Raw genomic sequence first — 16,447 nt, 5'->3', positions numbered from 1 at the left:
GGCTACATGCCATAAATGAAACTATCCAAAGATATTTCTTCAAGCGAATCTTTAGACTCCCATATAATACCCCCAATTATGCCATTCACGTTGAGTCGGGACTAACACCAATTTTTTTTAAATAATATAAAAGCGAATGCAGACTATATAATCAAAGTCATGCAAAGATCTAACAACAATTTGCAGAAAGGGATTCTCCTAACAGCGTTATGTTACAGACCTTTTAAAGATTGGAGTGAGTTGGCCTCAGAACATAACTTTCCTTTGACGTTTTGTTTGGATAATCTAGATACGTGGAGGAATGAACTTTACGATTGTATTTCTGTTATAGATGACAACATTTTTCAGACATTTCTCAATCGGGCAAGGGAGTCCGAATCTAGATCATTATACAGTAAACTTAATTTCTCTTTGGGGGAAGCAAATTATTTTCGAACCGAGTTCACTTTTGTTGCGATAAGTCTGATATTTAAGGTTCGCACGGAGATGCTTGAGCTTAGCTATAGACCTCACAGAAATGATATAAATCCTAACTGTACATTATGTAACCTCAATCAAATTGAAAATGTTTTCCACTTCCTAGCGTTATGTCCGATCTTACAAGAGATCCGGCGTTTCTACTTCAATAAGAGCTTCCTTTCGTTTGAGGACTGTCTTGGAGTTTTGAATGGTGAGGGTGGTTGGAAACTTTTTATCCGTTTTTTCTCTGAAGTTGTTGCGTATAGAAATTCATTCATGGACCTCTAATATAATGTTCATTCTAATATAATTTTGTTTTAGCTAAACTAAAAGCCCGTTTCAATGTTGATATTGAAAGTCTTTTACTGCTCTTCCATTTATTTTATGTATTTTTTATGTATCTAAATATCAATGATTAAACCTAAAAAGTTACCAATAAGCTTAACTATACCAAACTAATATTAATTTCAAGATATATGTTAGTAGTTTTTGTTTTTGTTAAACTGAAAGCCTGTAACATATGTTATTTTCAAATCAAATAAATCGTTCAATCTGGCATACTTAATCATAATCAGTATCTTAATCTTAAATTATTTTGTAAATTGTTAATTTTTATTGTAAAAATAACTTCTCTCTCAATGTTTAAAATTTAGATATAACCGGCACACGGCTTAATAGCCATGCTTGTAAATCTTTAAAATGTAAGTGAGCCTGTATTTTTTTGTTTGCGAAGAAAAAATAAAGATAATAATAATGATAATAATAAGTGAAAAAAACTACTAAAAAAGTGTCAAATATGAAGTTCCGCTTAGAAAGCAAAATAGATTTAAAAAAAAAAACTGGAAATAAGAAAAGAATTCTAAAGGACACTGAAAAAGAATTGCTTGTAAATTTTTCATCCGCGTTGCACGTAGCCAGTACATTTACGGTTGACGTACTCCTCGTGGTGATAGAGGTGTGACATGTGTACAATCCAGAGCAACAATGGCGTAAGGAAACTCTTACTTGCTGCTCTTTCCACCTTTGCCCTTCTTCTATTGTTTCAGAAGTGTGTGGGAATATGATCCAATCAGTTGCAATGTTGCGACTTACTGTACCACCTTAGATATCGTTGATTGATTAACACCAATATCTTCCCCAACACCGCTTTGAAATCCAGGATCTCCTACATAAAGCAGAAAAATCCTCATTTTTTCTTGATGAGTCCAAGCACCACCGCATGTTTCCAGGGTTGTGCCCAAAAATTCATCTGTCAATAATTGCACCTGTTTCACTAAATCTATACAATTTTCGAAAAACTTCATCAATTGGGCATCTTCTATTTTTATAAACACGATTTGTATCAAAGTAATTTAGAAACTCGTAAATTTTGATAGTTGTTTATCAACTGAGTAAGAGAAAACCCATCCTCAACAAATCGAGCGTTTGCTCATCTTTTTGCATATCAAAACTAGAACTTTCTCACATAGAGCTCTCGTCGAGAAATAGATCTAAACACTTTGAGTTAGAACTCAAAGCTTAAGATCGATCTCGGTGTCTGTATTTTTAGTGCATACCACTCTAAGAAAGATCTCAGAAAAGTGAGTAAAGAGTTGAACTCATCTTTTTGCATATGACCCGTAGAGACATTCTAGGAAACTGTAAGATAGATGAGCTCGCCAGAAATAGCGCAATGCAACCCATTCTACCACGTTTGGCTTATGATGGCATACCAATCACTACATATAAACTATTGATTATGCAAGACGTTATGAAGAATGTAAACTTCATGTGAAGGCTCAAGGTTCTTGCTATCTCTAAGAAGATTACATATAAGCTCGATAAGCTGTGTCATAACCGTCTAATAGGAAAGCACGCCACGCGGCTAGGTGTAATCTCAAAAGACTTTTGCAGAAGCTTTGTGGATAAGGAAGAGGAAGGAATAATTCTTCACATCCTTTGTACATGTCCTAGCTTAGGATCGCAAGGCTAACCTAGGAGCATTCTTCTAAAATTATCTAAAATAACAATCTTAATTATATTAACATGACGTACAGCACTTTAACCTAACATTAAAATTTCCGCAATTTTTTTTAAAAGTTATTGTTTTACTCAATTTGGCTGCAGCTCAGCGGCAACGCTGGTCAGTTATTTTCAATTTCTGGAAAAGGAAACATCGATAATAATCGGAATAAATAAATGTATCTTTATCTTGTAAGTGAAGGTACTTGAAAGTTATTCATAAGTTTAGATACGAATCCTACTTAGAACTTCAGCTCAGTTTGTAACAATAAGCGTGTGTAGATAAAATATTGATACTTTTTTTGTTAATATGTTACTGATATTTCTTATCGGCGGAACTAACGTTCTTGAAGACGCTTTTCAGCTTAATGAAAGTATTATATTAATAATTAATTATAAAGTAAGTTATCAATTTATCTTAAAAATTACAGACCACTTGTCTGAAAGGATATTTTGGGAAACCAATTTTTTCTTGAAAAGTTTTTAATGACTAGTAAAAAAACTGATTTTTTTCAAGATTTGTTGAGAAGTATTAATAAAGATTTATTTTTGATAACTTTAAGTTATTTTTTGTTCGACAATTTGTTTGACTATCGATTTTTATCTGAATTAAAAAAAAAACCTTTTGTCTGCAAATATCAATGACGAACTAAATAACAATGACACTTCATATTAAATATCATATTTTAAAAATTGATTTCATATAGAGTGTCATTGATATTTGCTAACAAAATGGCGTTTTTTATATTCATACATTTTTGTACAGTTTGACTTTTATTTAAAAAAAAAGTTTAAATGTCTTTATGCAGTCTTATTGCAAATCTTTTGTAAAATTTTTAATCGGCAATAAAACTTTTTTAAGTTTTAAATAAAATAAAATAGAGTAAATAAATAAATATTTATACAAATAAAGAAATTTATTATTCTTTTCCTTGTTCTTAATTCTTGTCCAGATGTTCAGGAAATTTAGGTTTTGAAATGTTTTTAGATTAAATTCATACGACCACATTTGTAAAAAATATGTTTCACTATAAAAAAAAGAAAATCCGCAGTCCCATAAATTGATTCTACAAGCTAAATTAAAATTATTTATAGATTTGAATAAGATGTTCCAAAATACGTTTGTACATCTAAACTTTTACTGTACATCTATGTACGTTACTATCTACTTAAGGTAGCACTAAAGTCTGGAACGGACCTTATGATATTTATTGATAAAAAAAACAGCTGTACATCAAGATTGCCTTATAAATAGTACAGGATATAATACAATTTTTACTAAGGATAATGCAAGTATGAAAACACTATGTTTAAAACAATTGTAGCAAACTATTAATAATTTATTAAATAACAATAAATTAAAAACAAAACTTAAAACTAAAGTCACAAGAAGAAATTACAATAATTACAAATAAGTTACCTAATTACAAAAAAGTTACCTCAGTTCAAATTTGAGAAATATTCAAAACAAAGTTGATGAAACCTTCTATGTTCGATTCCAGACCTCATGTGAATGGAAAGATCATTCCACAGTCTGACAGCATAAACGAAAAATTGCCTCCGTGATGTCAAACAGGTAAACCTTGGGGAGCGCAACAAGGTAAAAGGATTTAAAGACCAAAAATCAAGCTTGTTAAAAATTAGTTTGAAGAGAAGCAAACAACAACGATATTTAAAAAAAGATTCCAAGTTTCAATTTAAAAGTTTACGAGCCTGAGACGAAACGTGATCGTATCTTCGGAGGTTGAAAACAAACCGAGCAATGGCATGGAATGCTACCTTTAGCTTGCGAAGCGAGTTGGAGTCAGGATCTGCAAATATCTCACACCCATACGTTACTATAGGTATGATAAGTGATTTAACCAGCTTTAATTTAACTTGAGTAGGCAGAATTTGGAGTAAAGCATACATTTTGGAGATAACAGTATCGATATGGGTGTCCCACGTTAGCCTGGCCTCAACAACACACTTCAGCTAGGTGTCTCCAGGTTCGCATGCCCAGTTGGTGGGGTCCTCTCTTACCTGCGTGAGCGAGCTGAGTCGCAGCTTTGCTCTACTGCACCGTCCTTCGCGATTGGATTCGAGGACCTTTCCGGTCTGGAGCGTTTTTGTCTATTCGCTCTACTTGACCCAGCCATCTAAGTCGTTGCACTTTTATTCTCATTTCAGGGCCGTTAAACAGCCCGTCGTTCTTTCTTCTCCTCCAATCTCCATCTACTCAGACTTGACCTAGCCTCACCGCCATAAATGAGAACCGAAATGATGAGTGTCTTACAGATGGTGATTTGAGATGCATGAAAAAGGGATTTATTACTCAATTGCCTTCTAAGTCCAAAGAAGCAGCGATTTGCAAGAGTTATGCTTCGTTTGATTTCAGCGCTGGTATTATTGTCTGTGTCTATAGCGGTGCCTAGGTAGACAGAGTCCTTAACTACCTCAAAGTTATAACTGTCCATGGTGACATTTTGTCCAAGTCCTAGTCGTTAAATGCCTTTTTTTGATGACAGCATATACAGAAGTAAGACAGTTGTAAACAACTATCTAGCTGATCCTCAAAACTATGAAAAAACCAAAAAGGACGCACAGCCCAAGCAACAACATCCCGAGAAAAGCGGTTAATTTTACGTATTGCTTCAAATTCTACTCAATCAGCTACTAAAATAAGATCCAAAAGCGGAGTATCAGCCAGTATTTCGACAGTCCGAAGGATAATAAGAAAAGATGGTACTATCCAGAGAAGAAAACTCAAAAAGAAACCTGTTCTAAAGCAAGTACACAAGGAGCTGCGAATGAACTTTGCAACAGAACATGTCTCTTGGAGCAGTCAATGGAAACGCGTCGTCTTTTCGGATGAAAAAAAGTTTAGCCTTGACGGCCCCGATGGTAACAACTTTTATTTCCATGATTTAAGAAAAGAGGAACTAATTTTGGGAAGATATCACAGCCGTACATCAGGTGTTATGGTGTGGGGAGCTATCACCTACTATGGCAAAATCGAATTGGAGTTTCTTTCTCTAACAATGAACGGAAACAGCTACAAATACTTGTTGGAACGCTCATTTCCGAAGATGAAAAATATTTTTGGACCTCTGCCTTGGATTTTCCAACAAGACAATGCCCCCATCCACACTTCCAGGGTTGTCAAAAGCTGGATTTTATAAGAAAACGTAGAGCTTTTGCCATGGCCACCCTATTCACCGGACTTGAACATAATCGAAAACGTATGGGCATGGCTATCTCGAAAAGTTTATGAAGGCGGTAGACAATTTGAAGACAAGGACTCCTTAATTAAAGCTATCCGTGATGCCTGGGACGAGATTTCACTTGACTATTTAAAAAAACTTTATGATTCCATTCCAAACCGTCTAATAGAGGTCATATCGAAAAATTGGGGGCATACTCATTATTAATTGAGAAAAACTTAATAAATAAATGTTTGAAAACCAAAAACTGTAAACATTTCTTTCATTTTGTTGATATTTTATAAGATTTTTCATATGGCCTCATCCAAGTGACGCACTTTTTCATACTGTTTTTAAGTAGCTCTTTAATTAATGTAGGGAAATTCCAACTGTTTTTTCTATTTAACCCCTTAATTTTATTACTTTTTTTAAAGAAAATATCTACCTACTCAAATGTAGTAAATTTTTATTGGTACGAAATTTCCAGCAGGTATAAAGAACGAAAATCGGTTGAAAAATATGTGGCCTCATCCTAGTGATTGGCAGTGTACTTGGTCTTGCCCTCATTGACCACTAAACCTATATTTTCCGCTTTGTAGAAATGCTCAAAAACTCTCCACAGACATCACGCTTTGATCGTCCAATTATGTCAATATCATCGGCCAGCATATCCGATTAATTTGATGGACCTTCGGAAGATTGTACCTCTAGTGTTGACGGTTGAGCTTTGCACAATTCTTTCCAGAACTATGTTAAAAAAGTCGCTTTACAGTGCATCGCCTTGTCTAAAACTTTTTTGACATCTAAGGCCGGATTTTTTTTAATAAAGTGAACCATTTTTTTCACTCGAGATTTTCAATAAATAATTTATTGTGAAACCAAGTAGATTTCTTTAGTATTAAACAAACACATATAAATACATATAAAGGGAAAAAAAATTATCTAAAAAAAATTTTCGAGCTTTTTTCGCCAAAAAGTCGTTGATGATTTCTTTGAAATCCAGTTCTCTTAGTAAATCGCTTTCAATGCTAGAAAGCTGCGATAGACGGTTTTGTCCCATCAAGGTTTGAAGCCTATTTTTTATAATTTTCATTTTTGAAAATGAGCGCTCTCCAATTTGTTACCATCAAAACGAGGTTTGGGAATGTAGCTAGCTCTGAAATATTGATTTTTGAGAATTTGGTAGTAAAATAGTTAAAGCGATCGATCTGTGCCATAGTCCTTTTCCTTTTTGTATGAGTCAATCAAAGACACAAATTGAACCAACTCATTACAAAGATTAGGTTCTAAAGCATGCGGATACACTTTCACCAATACCTCTGCTGCAGCGTGCAAATTTTCAGCATCCATCTTCTCGATGTCATTCAGGAATCCAAATCTCTTCATTTGGATTCCACGAATGATTTCAATGATTCTAGCGGACGCATTGCCGATTCGAGAAACATTTTTGGGTCTTGCAACATCTTGTTTGCAGCGTTGAATCGCTCCAAGATATCGTTCCAAAATGTTGCAAACAAAGCGGTTTCGCGACCACTCATCTTCTGTAGAAGGTGCGTTGCTTCATTCTTCACGATGTCTTTTTGCTCTTTATTGGAAGATATGCTGGTTAAAGCTTCTTCGATTTCCGAATAGCCGTTGAGATTGGGTTACTCCCTTAAGATGGGTAGTGAATTGGAAGTGCTTCTTATCAGGGCAATTAGATATTTCACGGATTGCCTGATTGAACAAATATAGATCAATGATTTCTGTTATTTAAGATAAATATAATTAAAAAATCATGTATGTATATACAAGTATGTACTGTAAGCTGTAGGTAAAGGTATGTAAAAGAGCAAAACAAACATTACATATCAAAGGAAAAGATGTGTACTAGTGTTTATTAGTTAGAATTATTAAACAAATATTTTTCGAGATCTCTATTGTATGGCCCCCCATTTGTAGATGCACTGGGGCTTGCGCCCCGGTTACGCTCTCCTAAGTCCGGCCCTGTTAAGATCTTTTCCAATCTTGATAAAGCAGCGTGTATTCTCCATCGTCATTCTGCACAAACGCATAACTTTGCAGGGATATCAAAACCAGACATTGTTCTGTAAAGCTCTTTTCTATAGATGCTGTCGTACGCGGATTAAAATGGATAGTCGCTATGGATTTAAAGTTCCTGTTTTTTTCAAGATCTGCCGTAGTGTGAATATTTGGTCAATAATGGACTTTCCTGGTCTGAAGCCACACTTATAGGACCTATCAGGTTATTGACAAACGGCTCCACACGTTCACGTAATGCGGCAGAAAGGATCTTATATTCGATGCTGCGGAGAATGATGCCGCTGTTATTGGTGCAATTCAGAGGTCTCCTTTCTATCTGTATTGGGCAAACTATGAGACCATATTTCCTTAATAAGTAGTCGCCTGCTGCTATGAATAAGCCGGCAGCAATGCCGTCGGCTCCAGTAGTTTTGTTGGGCTTCATTCTTGTTGTTCTCCGTCGCTTAGGCTAAGTGGTTCTATCTTCTCACAGCGGAATTCGATTCGTCATCGAAATTTAAAAATGCTTCAAAAATTTTAGGCTATAGCTTCCTTTTTTTGTCACTTATTTATTCTTCGAGAAGATAAACATACTTTCTTAATGAAACGAATAAAAGTTGAATGTGTTTTTCATTTCTTTAAAAAGTTAAAAATGTTTTTTATTTAATAAACTTCTCCTTATTTGTCCGACCCAGTTTTTATTTATAAAACTCTCTGTATGACTCATGAATGATTTACTGTGGCCTTATTTGCTTAAGTTTATATTTATCAATATAAATCAAATTTTATTTGCCTACCAATAAAATAAAATTTTGAATATTATTCAAATAATTTACCTCTTTAATGCTAATATCTGAAGTTGATTGAATATTTAAAATTAAATTAAACTTTCTTTATTGTTTTATCAAAATAAGTATTTGTTTACAATTCAATCAAACATAGAATAAATTATGTTAATAATAAAGTTGTTATAAGATTGTATACAAATACAAAGTACAAGCCACGCGCACTAATCTAGCCTTGTCATAAGTATACAGTTGTGGTCATATAATTGAACCACTGATTTCATAAAATTAAAGAGACACACAATAAAGCCGTTTATATAAATTAAATTAAATTAAATTTTTTGAGATTCAGATTTACAATGAGATTGAATTACGTGTTCTGTCGGTTTGCAGTTATTTTATTTAAGCAAAAATCATTTTTGTGGTATAACTTCTGCACATCGTTTTAATAAACTCTTGTTGAAATTGTCCATAGTTCGAAGTTTTGTTCACAACTTTTAGCTGCCCAACTGCTCTATTTATACACTGTCTATGGGGCTTAGGTAAGGACATTGAGGAGGGCGCTCAGACACTCTATTTTGTGTATAAGTAAGTAAAGGACGCCTGACGTACGGTCTTTCATCATTCTCAAAAATCGAGATCGTCATTATAAACAATTAAATTTCAAAAACACTGGCTTTTAATAATTTAGCTAAATACTCGTTGTTTAATTCGAGCAAAGCGTTGATTCCGGTTATTATCCTTCAATCACTTTTTTTTTGGCCTTTAGTAATTAATTAGTATCAAGATGTCAAGAAGATTTCCGTTTTGCTAAAACCTGTGGTTATTTGTCTCTCTATTCAGCAAGAGTGATTTTATGCAGCTTAATTTTGTGTAAATGTTTAAAATTTTTCTTTTTGATAAAATAATACGCTCTTCACTAAACGTAGACAAAATTTAATATTAGGGTTACTTAAACAAAGTATTGGAGTTTTTGATAATATTTTTAGATGATTTTTTTGATACATTGACTTCAGTTCATATTTTCATAATTTTAATCAGTGTAATACCTCTAGGAAGATCTTATGTCAAGAAAACCCAGTTAAAGAAGATATCCTAATATAACCGTTTGGCAATATGAAAACGCCAAATTGGATAGTATCAACGAATTCTTCAGGAACTTTAATAGATTATTATTCTTCCTCGATAGTGACGTGGATTCCTGCGCAGATGTGAGAAATTTTATTCCGAATAGAGAGAGCTCAGGATTTGATTCGAGCTGATAAGATGTTATAAGAATCAGAGATGTGGTTTTTGGTTGTTATAAAAGCCAACCCCAATAAGGAAAAACGGACCAGGAGTTACGACAAATAATATTAAAATGTCTCAAAGTTAGTAAAAATGTTTGGTAATTTGTAAAAAAACGTACGAAACACCACTATGTAAGCTTGATTGATAAAGCCTAAAGCCTTGCTTGCAGAACAGTTTGCTGTTAATTCAAAGCTACCAGAGAGTGTCATGAATCCTCCTGTTCTTGAGAGTGTAAACGATTTTTGGAGCGAATCATCTTTCGCATTCGTGCTTTTGCAAGACCTTGATTTACACAAATCCGGCCAAGGAAACGCTGATTAATAATCAGCTTAAAAAATATCTTGAATAACAAAAAATTCTTAATAGTAATTTGATGGTTTATCTAATTGAACAGTGAAACAAATTTTAACATCTTTTCAGAAAAAGAAAGATTATTGCAATTGATATTTGAAAAGCATTTGATAGAGTTTGGCACCAAGCTCTCTTATCGAAAACGCGAGCATTTGGTGTTGATGAAACTTTTCTTCGTTGAAAGCACCTTTCTATTCCGTTAAATACAAGTTTTTTAGGATGGTTTTAGATCTGAAACTCATAAAATAAATGCTGGTGTTCTTCAGGGCTCCGTTTTGTCTCCGGCTCACTTTTTTATATACATAAATGATCTCTAGTCTTCTACTTTTAATCTATTAAATTGTTTCGCTGAAGACTGTAGCTGTAAGTTGTTAATATTAAATTTTAAATTAAGATACTTGATTCTCGGATGTGAAACTTCTGCGGCAGCGTTTTTTAAGTTCATTAAATTGCGATCTCAAGAGCATTTTACAATGGGGGAAATATTACCCGTGTGGAATTTAATGCTTCAAAAACTGAATGCAGTCTCATGTCGTTAAAGCGTAACCCACCTCGGATGCAACTATCTTGAGTGCCACTTGCATTGAGGAAACGAATCAACTTTCAGTACTTCGTATGTGTATCCTCTTTGGCATTGCCAGAACTTGAATATACATAACTCACATTTTTGGGCAAAACAAGTTTAAGTATTTTGGACAGGGCAACGGTCTATTCATTGGTAAGGCTTCGGTTCCCATCGATCACCGAAATCAATCATCAGTGATCGCGGTTAATAAACACGAAAACTACCGCGTGCTGTTGTCACGTGTTCTTTCTGTCTGTTGTTCTTTCTCCTCTGTCCTTCTGTCTTGTATGATGTCTTATGTTGTTATCACCTTATCTTAGTCGCTAAGGTGCTCTGTATCTACTCTGTACATTTATGTGCACGGTGGGAGCTAAAAAAGAGCTATGAAAATGATACACCAACGAAATGTCTAAATGTTTATTGCATATCGTTGTTCTACCCTTATTTTTAACAGTGTTTTGTCGAATTAGCCTTTTGCATTCCCCCCTCAAACGATTCAGCCGTAATATTTGCACTTTTAGCAATGCTCATCAGTTAAACCTTAAGCTCAATTTCGGACGTACTGTCAAGTATGAAGATTCCTTTTTTAGCCGCACATCGAGAATGTGAAGTGTGTAAACCAACTCTGTTTTTCCCTACCATTTTAAAATTAAAAATTTTGAGACCAAAACTCATAAAGCTCGCACTGTTTTTAAACTTTTAACATGTTAAGGGTATTAATAACCCCTTGAGTGCCCGTTATTTTTATAAACCAAAAAAGAATTAGCTGATGCAGTAACACAATCTAGGGAAATAAACTTTTTTATAATTTTTTTTGCTTAATTTTACGACCACCACTGTATAATAAGGCAGACTCAAATAACTACCTACCTACCTAAGTATACATCATAATTCGATTAATAAATATAACTACTGAACAAAAAAAGAAACAAATTCCAGATTTTGATCTTAATGGAAAATTGTTTGATAAGGCTAAAGCTATAAGTAGAGTGTATTTGAAGGTTCGAAGCCACAGATTAAAATTTGATTTCACCGAAACTGGTTTGATTGCAATTTCCGCGTCTCAAAAAAGAGTAGATTGTTTATAATTTTTAAATTAAATAATTATTGACAATGAAGATACAATCGAGCTTGATTTGTATTGTTAGTTTTGTGTGTGCTTTTGTGCAGTCATCACCTTTAGAAAAAACAAATGAAATACTATCATCATCAGATAAAGTTAAAAATGTCGTCGAAGTAAGTAAAGTTAAAGTGTGTGATTTGCTTAGATTGATAACAAATATAATTGACCTTGATTATAAAGGCTATAATTGTATATCAGTGTTTTTTGCAATTATTTTGCATGTAAAGTATAACAAAACGATTCACAATTCAAAATAAACAGAAGCAGAATGTAAGCTTTGATTGATTCTAATTTTTTAGCGGTGGTTTAAGGTTTTGAGAACATTCTGCTTTCGAAATATCTAAATAAAAATAAAAACAATATATGCAATTCTTTCCCTTAGAATTAAAAGACCATACATAGAATATTTATAAAACTATATTACGTGTGTTAACTTTTAAGAAATAATCACGAAAGAATCGTTATGTGTAACCGGCACTAGTTTCCCGGGCTTAAAGTGTTCCTATAAATTTTTGCCAACACTGCTGAAATTTTAAAATTTACATTTTGGTTTGTCATTGGACTCTTTTGAGGCGATTAAATGCCGTTGCATCAATGTATTTTCACCCAAATTGTTGGGTTAAACCCCGATAGAAAAGTAAGGCAAGACATTTTTAGAGTCTAATGCGAAATATTGACGAACTGCCAAGCCCATGCATGGACATTTTGACAGATAACGAAAAACAAATTAAATTGATTTAGTTATTTTTCAAATGTGGAGAGAGGATTTTGTTGAATATAAAAAAAATATATGTAAAACGATTGAACTGCCCAGCAGTTTTGTAAAATTCTCAGGTAATAGGCTTTTTAAATGTCTAGGTGAAGCGAACTAAGGGACCTCTCTATTCTTAGCGTAGATGAGAGAAACCTATTCATTAAAGCCGATGTATGAACAGTATGTCAGCAATTTCTCTATCCTTTTAACAGATTGAGGCGATCATGACAAGATCAAAGGATTTTCCCAATCAAGGTATTGAAGTGCAAAAGACATTTTCGTTGGATGCTTTCTATTCTTGATATGTGTAGGAGTATACCCGTGTTTTGTTGGAAAATCTATCAATAGTATAGTAGGATTTTGCACGAATACCAAAAACAATATCCGCAGTGTGAATACTACCATTAAGAGTTAAAGTAGAATCTTACTATGGATGGGTTTTTGACATTTATACGAGTCTCGAATAGATCTTATGTGATTTCGTTCTCAAAGGTTCGTTGAGTAGTTATGCATTTGGAATCATGTGTTTTCCATTGGGGACAAAAATCAATCTGTTACTGTTGATATTATTTAGTTTTGTTAATGAAAATGGACTATCTGGGGTTATTATTGCAAGAGTAAACAATAGAAAAGATAAAGTTTTGGAATGTTTCCACCAAATGTTTATCTCATTTATGATTAAATAAATCTTTTTGGTGTTTCCACCGCCCAAGAAGATTTAATGGTGTTTCGATGTTCCTTATGAAGTGCAAGTGAGATAGTTTGATTCGTGTTAAACAATGAAAAACTGAATAGCTCAGTACCATATAAGAATATGCTACCTCTTCCATGTGCAATTCTTTTTTATTTGATAAAAACAAAACTATATTTTTTGTACACAAACATGCAAATAAACAGACCAAAACGCATTATCTATAAAACCTACTCTTCCGCACAGGTTTTTCTTCACAAATTCTGACTCAACTCCGATCCCCAACCGGAATCGATGCAAATCAAGTTCATTTCAACTCAATTCAGGTACATAAAGAGTTTAGTGGAGCTTCAAGCTTGCTTCAACACTACATGTTAATATAGTATCCCCTCTTGAAGTTTTTATTTTATGTCAAATTGTTTTCGTTAAAAATTTGAAATCGACTATCACATTACACAGACGTATTTTCTTGATCCCGAGATTCTTTATGTTTTCTATTAAACATACATTTGTATAGGATGATTATAATGATAGTAATGACGGGAAGTTTTTTCAATGCATTTACGCGGAGAAGTCATTTTCTGGCATTTGCTAATGTTGAGGTTGAAAAATGGTCGAGATCTGTTTGGAGGAGAGATACGTCTTCATGGGTTGCAATGATTTTAAATAATTTCGTATCATCAGCGTAAAGGGATATTTGACAATGTTTAATGGACATGTCAATTTCAATACTTGTACGGATAAAGGTGATAGGGCCTAAATGACTAACTTGGGGAACACAAGAAGTGGCTAGAATAGGATTAGAACATGCAGATCTAAATCAGCCAAAATATTCTCGATTTTCAAGGCAAGATGTAATTAATTTGGGAAAAGAATTTCAAAACCTAAGGAGGAGAGTTTGAATACTATATAAGATTATGAGAAATTTTGTTGAATGCTTTGCTGAAGTCATTGGAGACTATATCGACTTCATTCCCGTTTTCTAAAGCTCTTACAGTTTTTTAGGGTTTGTGGTGGTAGATCTATTTTTAAGAAGCATTGCTGTGCTGTGGTTATTAGAGATCTGCAACAAAAGCTGAGAAGTTCATATGGAATGCTTTTAAACATTATTGGGATATGAGAAAGTTTAGCAATTGATCGATAGTTTATCACCTCCTCTTTTGGTCCCTTTTTGTGAATTGGAACTATAAAAGATATTTTCCATGTTTTAGGAAAAAAGGAATATTTTGAGGAAATATTTTTTGAGACAAGGTTAAGTGAAACATTTTAGATATAGGAGATAAAAGAGAAGAGGAACATTTTTTTAGGAAAATGGCATGAAGACCATCAGTGCACGAAATGAACTCATTATTAATTTCAGATAATTTCTTTTCAATGGCTTATGGAAAAATGCAATCGGGTAAGAAAGGACACAACTAAAAATTCGGTAAATGTTCAAAATAGTTCCGATCTGGTGTAAAAGAATCTTGTGAGAATGAATTTTTGAAATGCAATGCAAAGTCATTAGCATTAACAGCGTAGAAATATTTCCCACAGCTTGTTCTTTGGTTACGCAGCAATCGAAGTTTACAATTGTACCAAGGCGGGACTTATGGAACAAATTTAATAGACATATTTGCGAAATTAAATGGAACTCCGTTAATAATTGGGTTTTATGAAAATTATACAAAATAGTATGTGAAGTGTAAATAGGAAGGAAGGGTGATAATTATCAATAGCTAAAAGAATGGAGGGGCAGAGTGTGACTGATGGGTTTTCTTGCTTTCGATTGTAAATATAAGGTCTGACATATTTGCGTCGTCTGACACTGTCAATTTAAAGTGTGAAAGGTTGCAATCGCTAAAAATTTAAATTTCATCAAAAGGATCTTAATCGCTTATTATTAGCAAATTCCTCAAGACCGTGTAGTGAACTAGGGCTAGAGCATCTCACACCGCCAGCATGAGGCAGGTGTATTCGAAACACTCTTATTAAAAAACTTTGCATTGGATCGGGATATACATTTGCAAACATATTTAATGTGTCTTTAATTTTGTTTAAATAATCGAATTTTTGGCCCAAACGGTAGAGTAGTTATTATTTAAAATAAGGAACACTTGCTCGTTGTTAAAATGAGTATTTTTTGTCAAAGCTTTAATTTAAAAAAAAATACTAAATAACACAAAAACTGTGTACTTCTCATGGTCCTACGATTCTTAAACGAAATAATCAGAAACAAGAAAAACAAATATAAATAAAGTAATAAAAAGGGTTAACAAAAGCAATATCAGACGGTCATAAATAATGTTTTTATATCTTATCATCACCGCTGCCTCCACCTTCACCGTTACCACCTCCACTACCATCACTATCACCATTTACCCAAACCCAACAACCTTTAGCAAACCCGCTACCAAATTGGCAGTCAAAATCGTAAAGAAAACCAATGAGTTATTGTTTTAGGATTTTAGTTGGCCAAACGTTCCAATCCAGGATCTACGATCCTGATAAGAAAACTGCTTTTTCCTTTTAATGTTATATTTAATCATGATTGTGAAGTTGTGGATAACTTTAATACAGTTCGATCTTAAACACCTAAATTATTTTAATAATTCTTTTAATAATGAGCTTGATTTGGTTTTCACGGATTCAGCATTGAATGTGGGTATTGACAATTTCGTGGTTTCACTTTTTCCGTATTCAGTTTACATTTTGAATTTTCTATATATTTATGAAAGGGATTGTCATGCATTATTTGTTAATACAAATTTGAATGAGTGCTACGACGCATTTCTAAGAATTGTACATAATGCAATTAGCTAATACACATCCAAAATAAAAATTAAAAGTAGTTCAAAACCAGTGTGGTTAAATAAAAGAATAATCAAACTTAAAAATATTAAATTTATAAGTAATTTTGCAGATCAAACAATGACAGTGATCTTTAGAAACAATAATGAACATTACAAAAGAATTTCAATACTTTCAATTAATTTCCTTATAATCAGGATACATCATCTATTCAATATGATTTAAGATCCAATATAAAAAGTTTTTTGGAAATTGCTAAACGCTAAAGAACAATTAAATGGCATTCCTAATCGAATGCATCACAATGACATATCATCATTTGATCTTTTAGTTGTGTCTAAACTTTTCGCTAGTCATTTTCAATCCGCTTACTTAGAAACTTCAAATATACTTCTTGATAGTCAATTTGATTACCCTGATAGTTATTTTAATAT

At 33.3% G+C, this 16,447-nt stretch overlaps 2 protein-coding genes across 2 annotated transcripts in view; one reads left to right on the top strand and one right to left on the bottom strand.

Moving 5' to 3' along the window:
* LOC129938597 (broad-complex core protein isoforms 1/2/3/4/5) overlaps positions 1–16,447 on the bottom strand; it is a 30,241-nt gene that overhangs the window by 5,377 nt on the left and 8,417 nt on the right. The window lies entirely within an intron of this gene.
* The window catches only part of LOC129938600 (gamma-glutamylcyclotransferase), a 44,275-nt gene continuing 39,483 nt past the window's right edge, over positions 11,656–16,447 (top strand). The window contains exon 1 of the mRNA XM_056046259.1: positions 11,656–11,891. Coding sequence (XP_055902234.1) covers positions 11,769–11,891 — 123 coding nt within the window. The 5' untranslated portion in view covers positions 11,656–11,768. The remainder of the gene's footprint in view (positions 11,892–16,447) is intronic.

The sequence above is a fragment of the Eupeodes corollae genome, chromosome 1, assembly GCF_945859685.1.
Source record: "Eupeodes corollae chromosome 1, idEupCoro1.1, whole genome shotgun sequence".
NCBI lineage: Eukaryota > Metazoa > Arthropoda > Insecta > Diptera > Syrphidae > Eupeodes > Eupeodes corollae.
The sequence above is the reverse complement of the archived record's forward strand: the minus strand, read 5'-3'. Positions and strand labels throughout refer to the sequence as shown.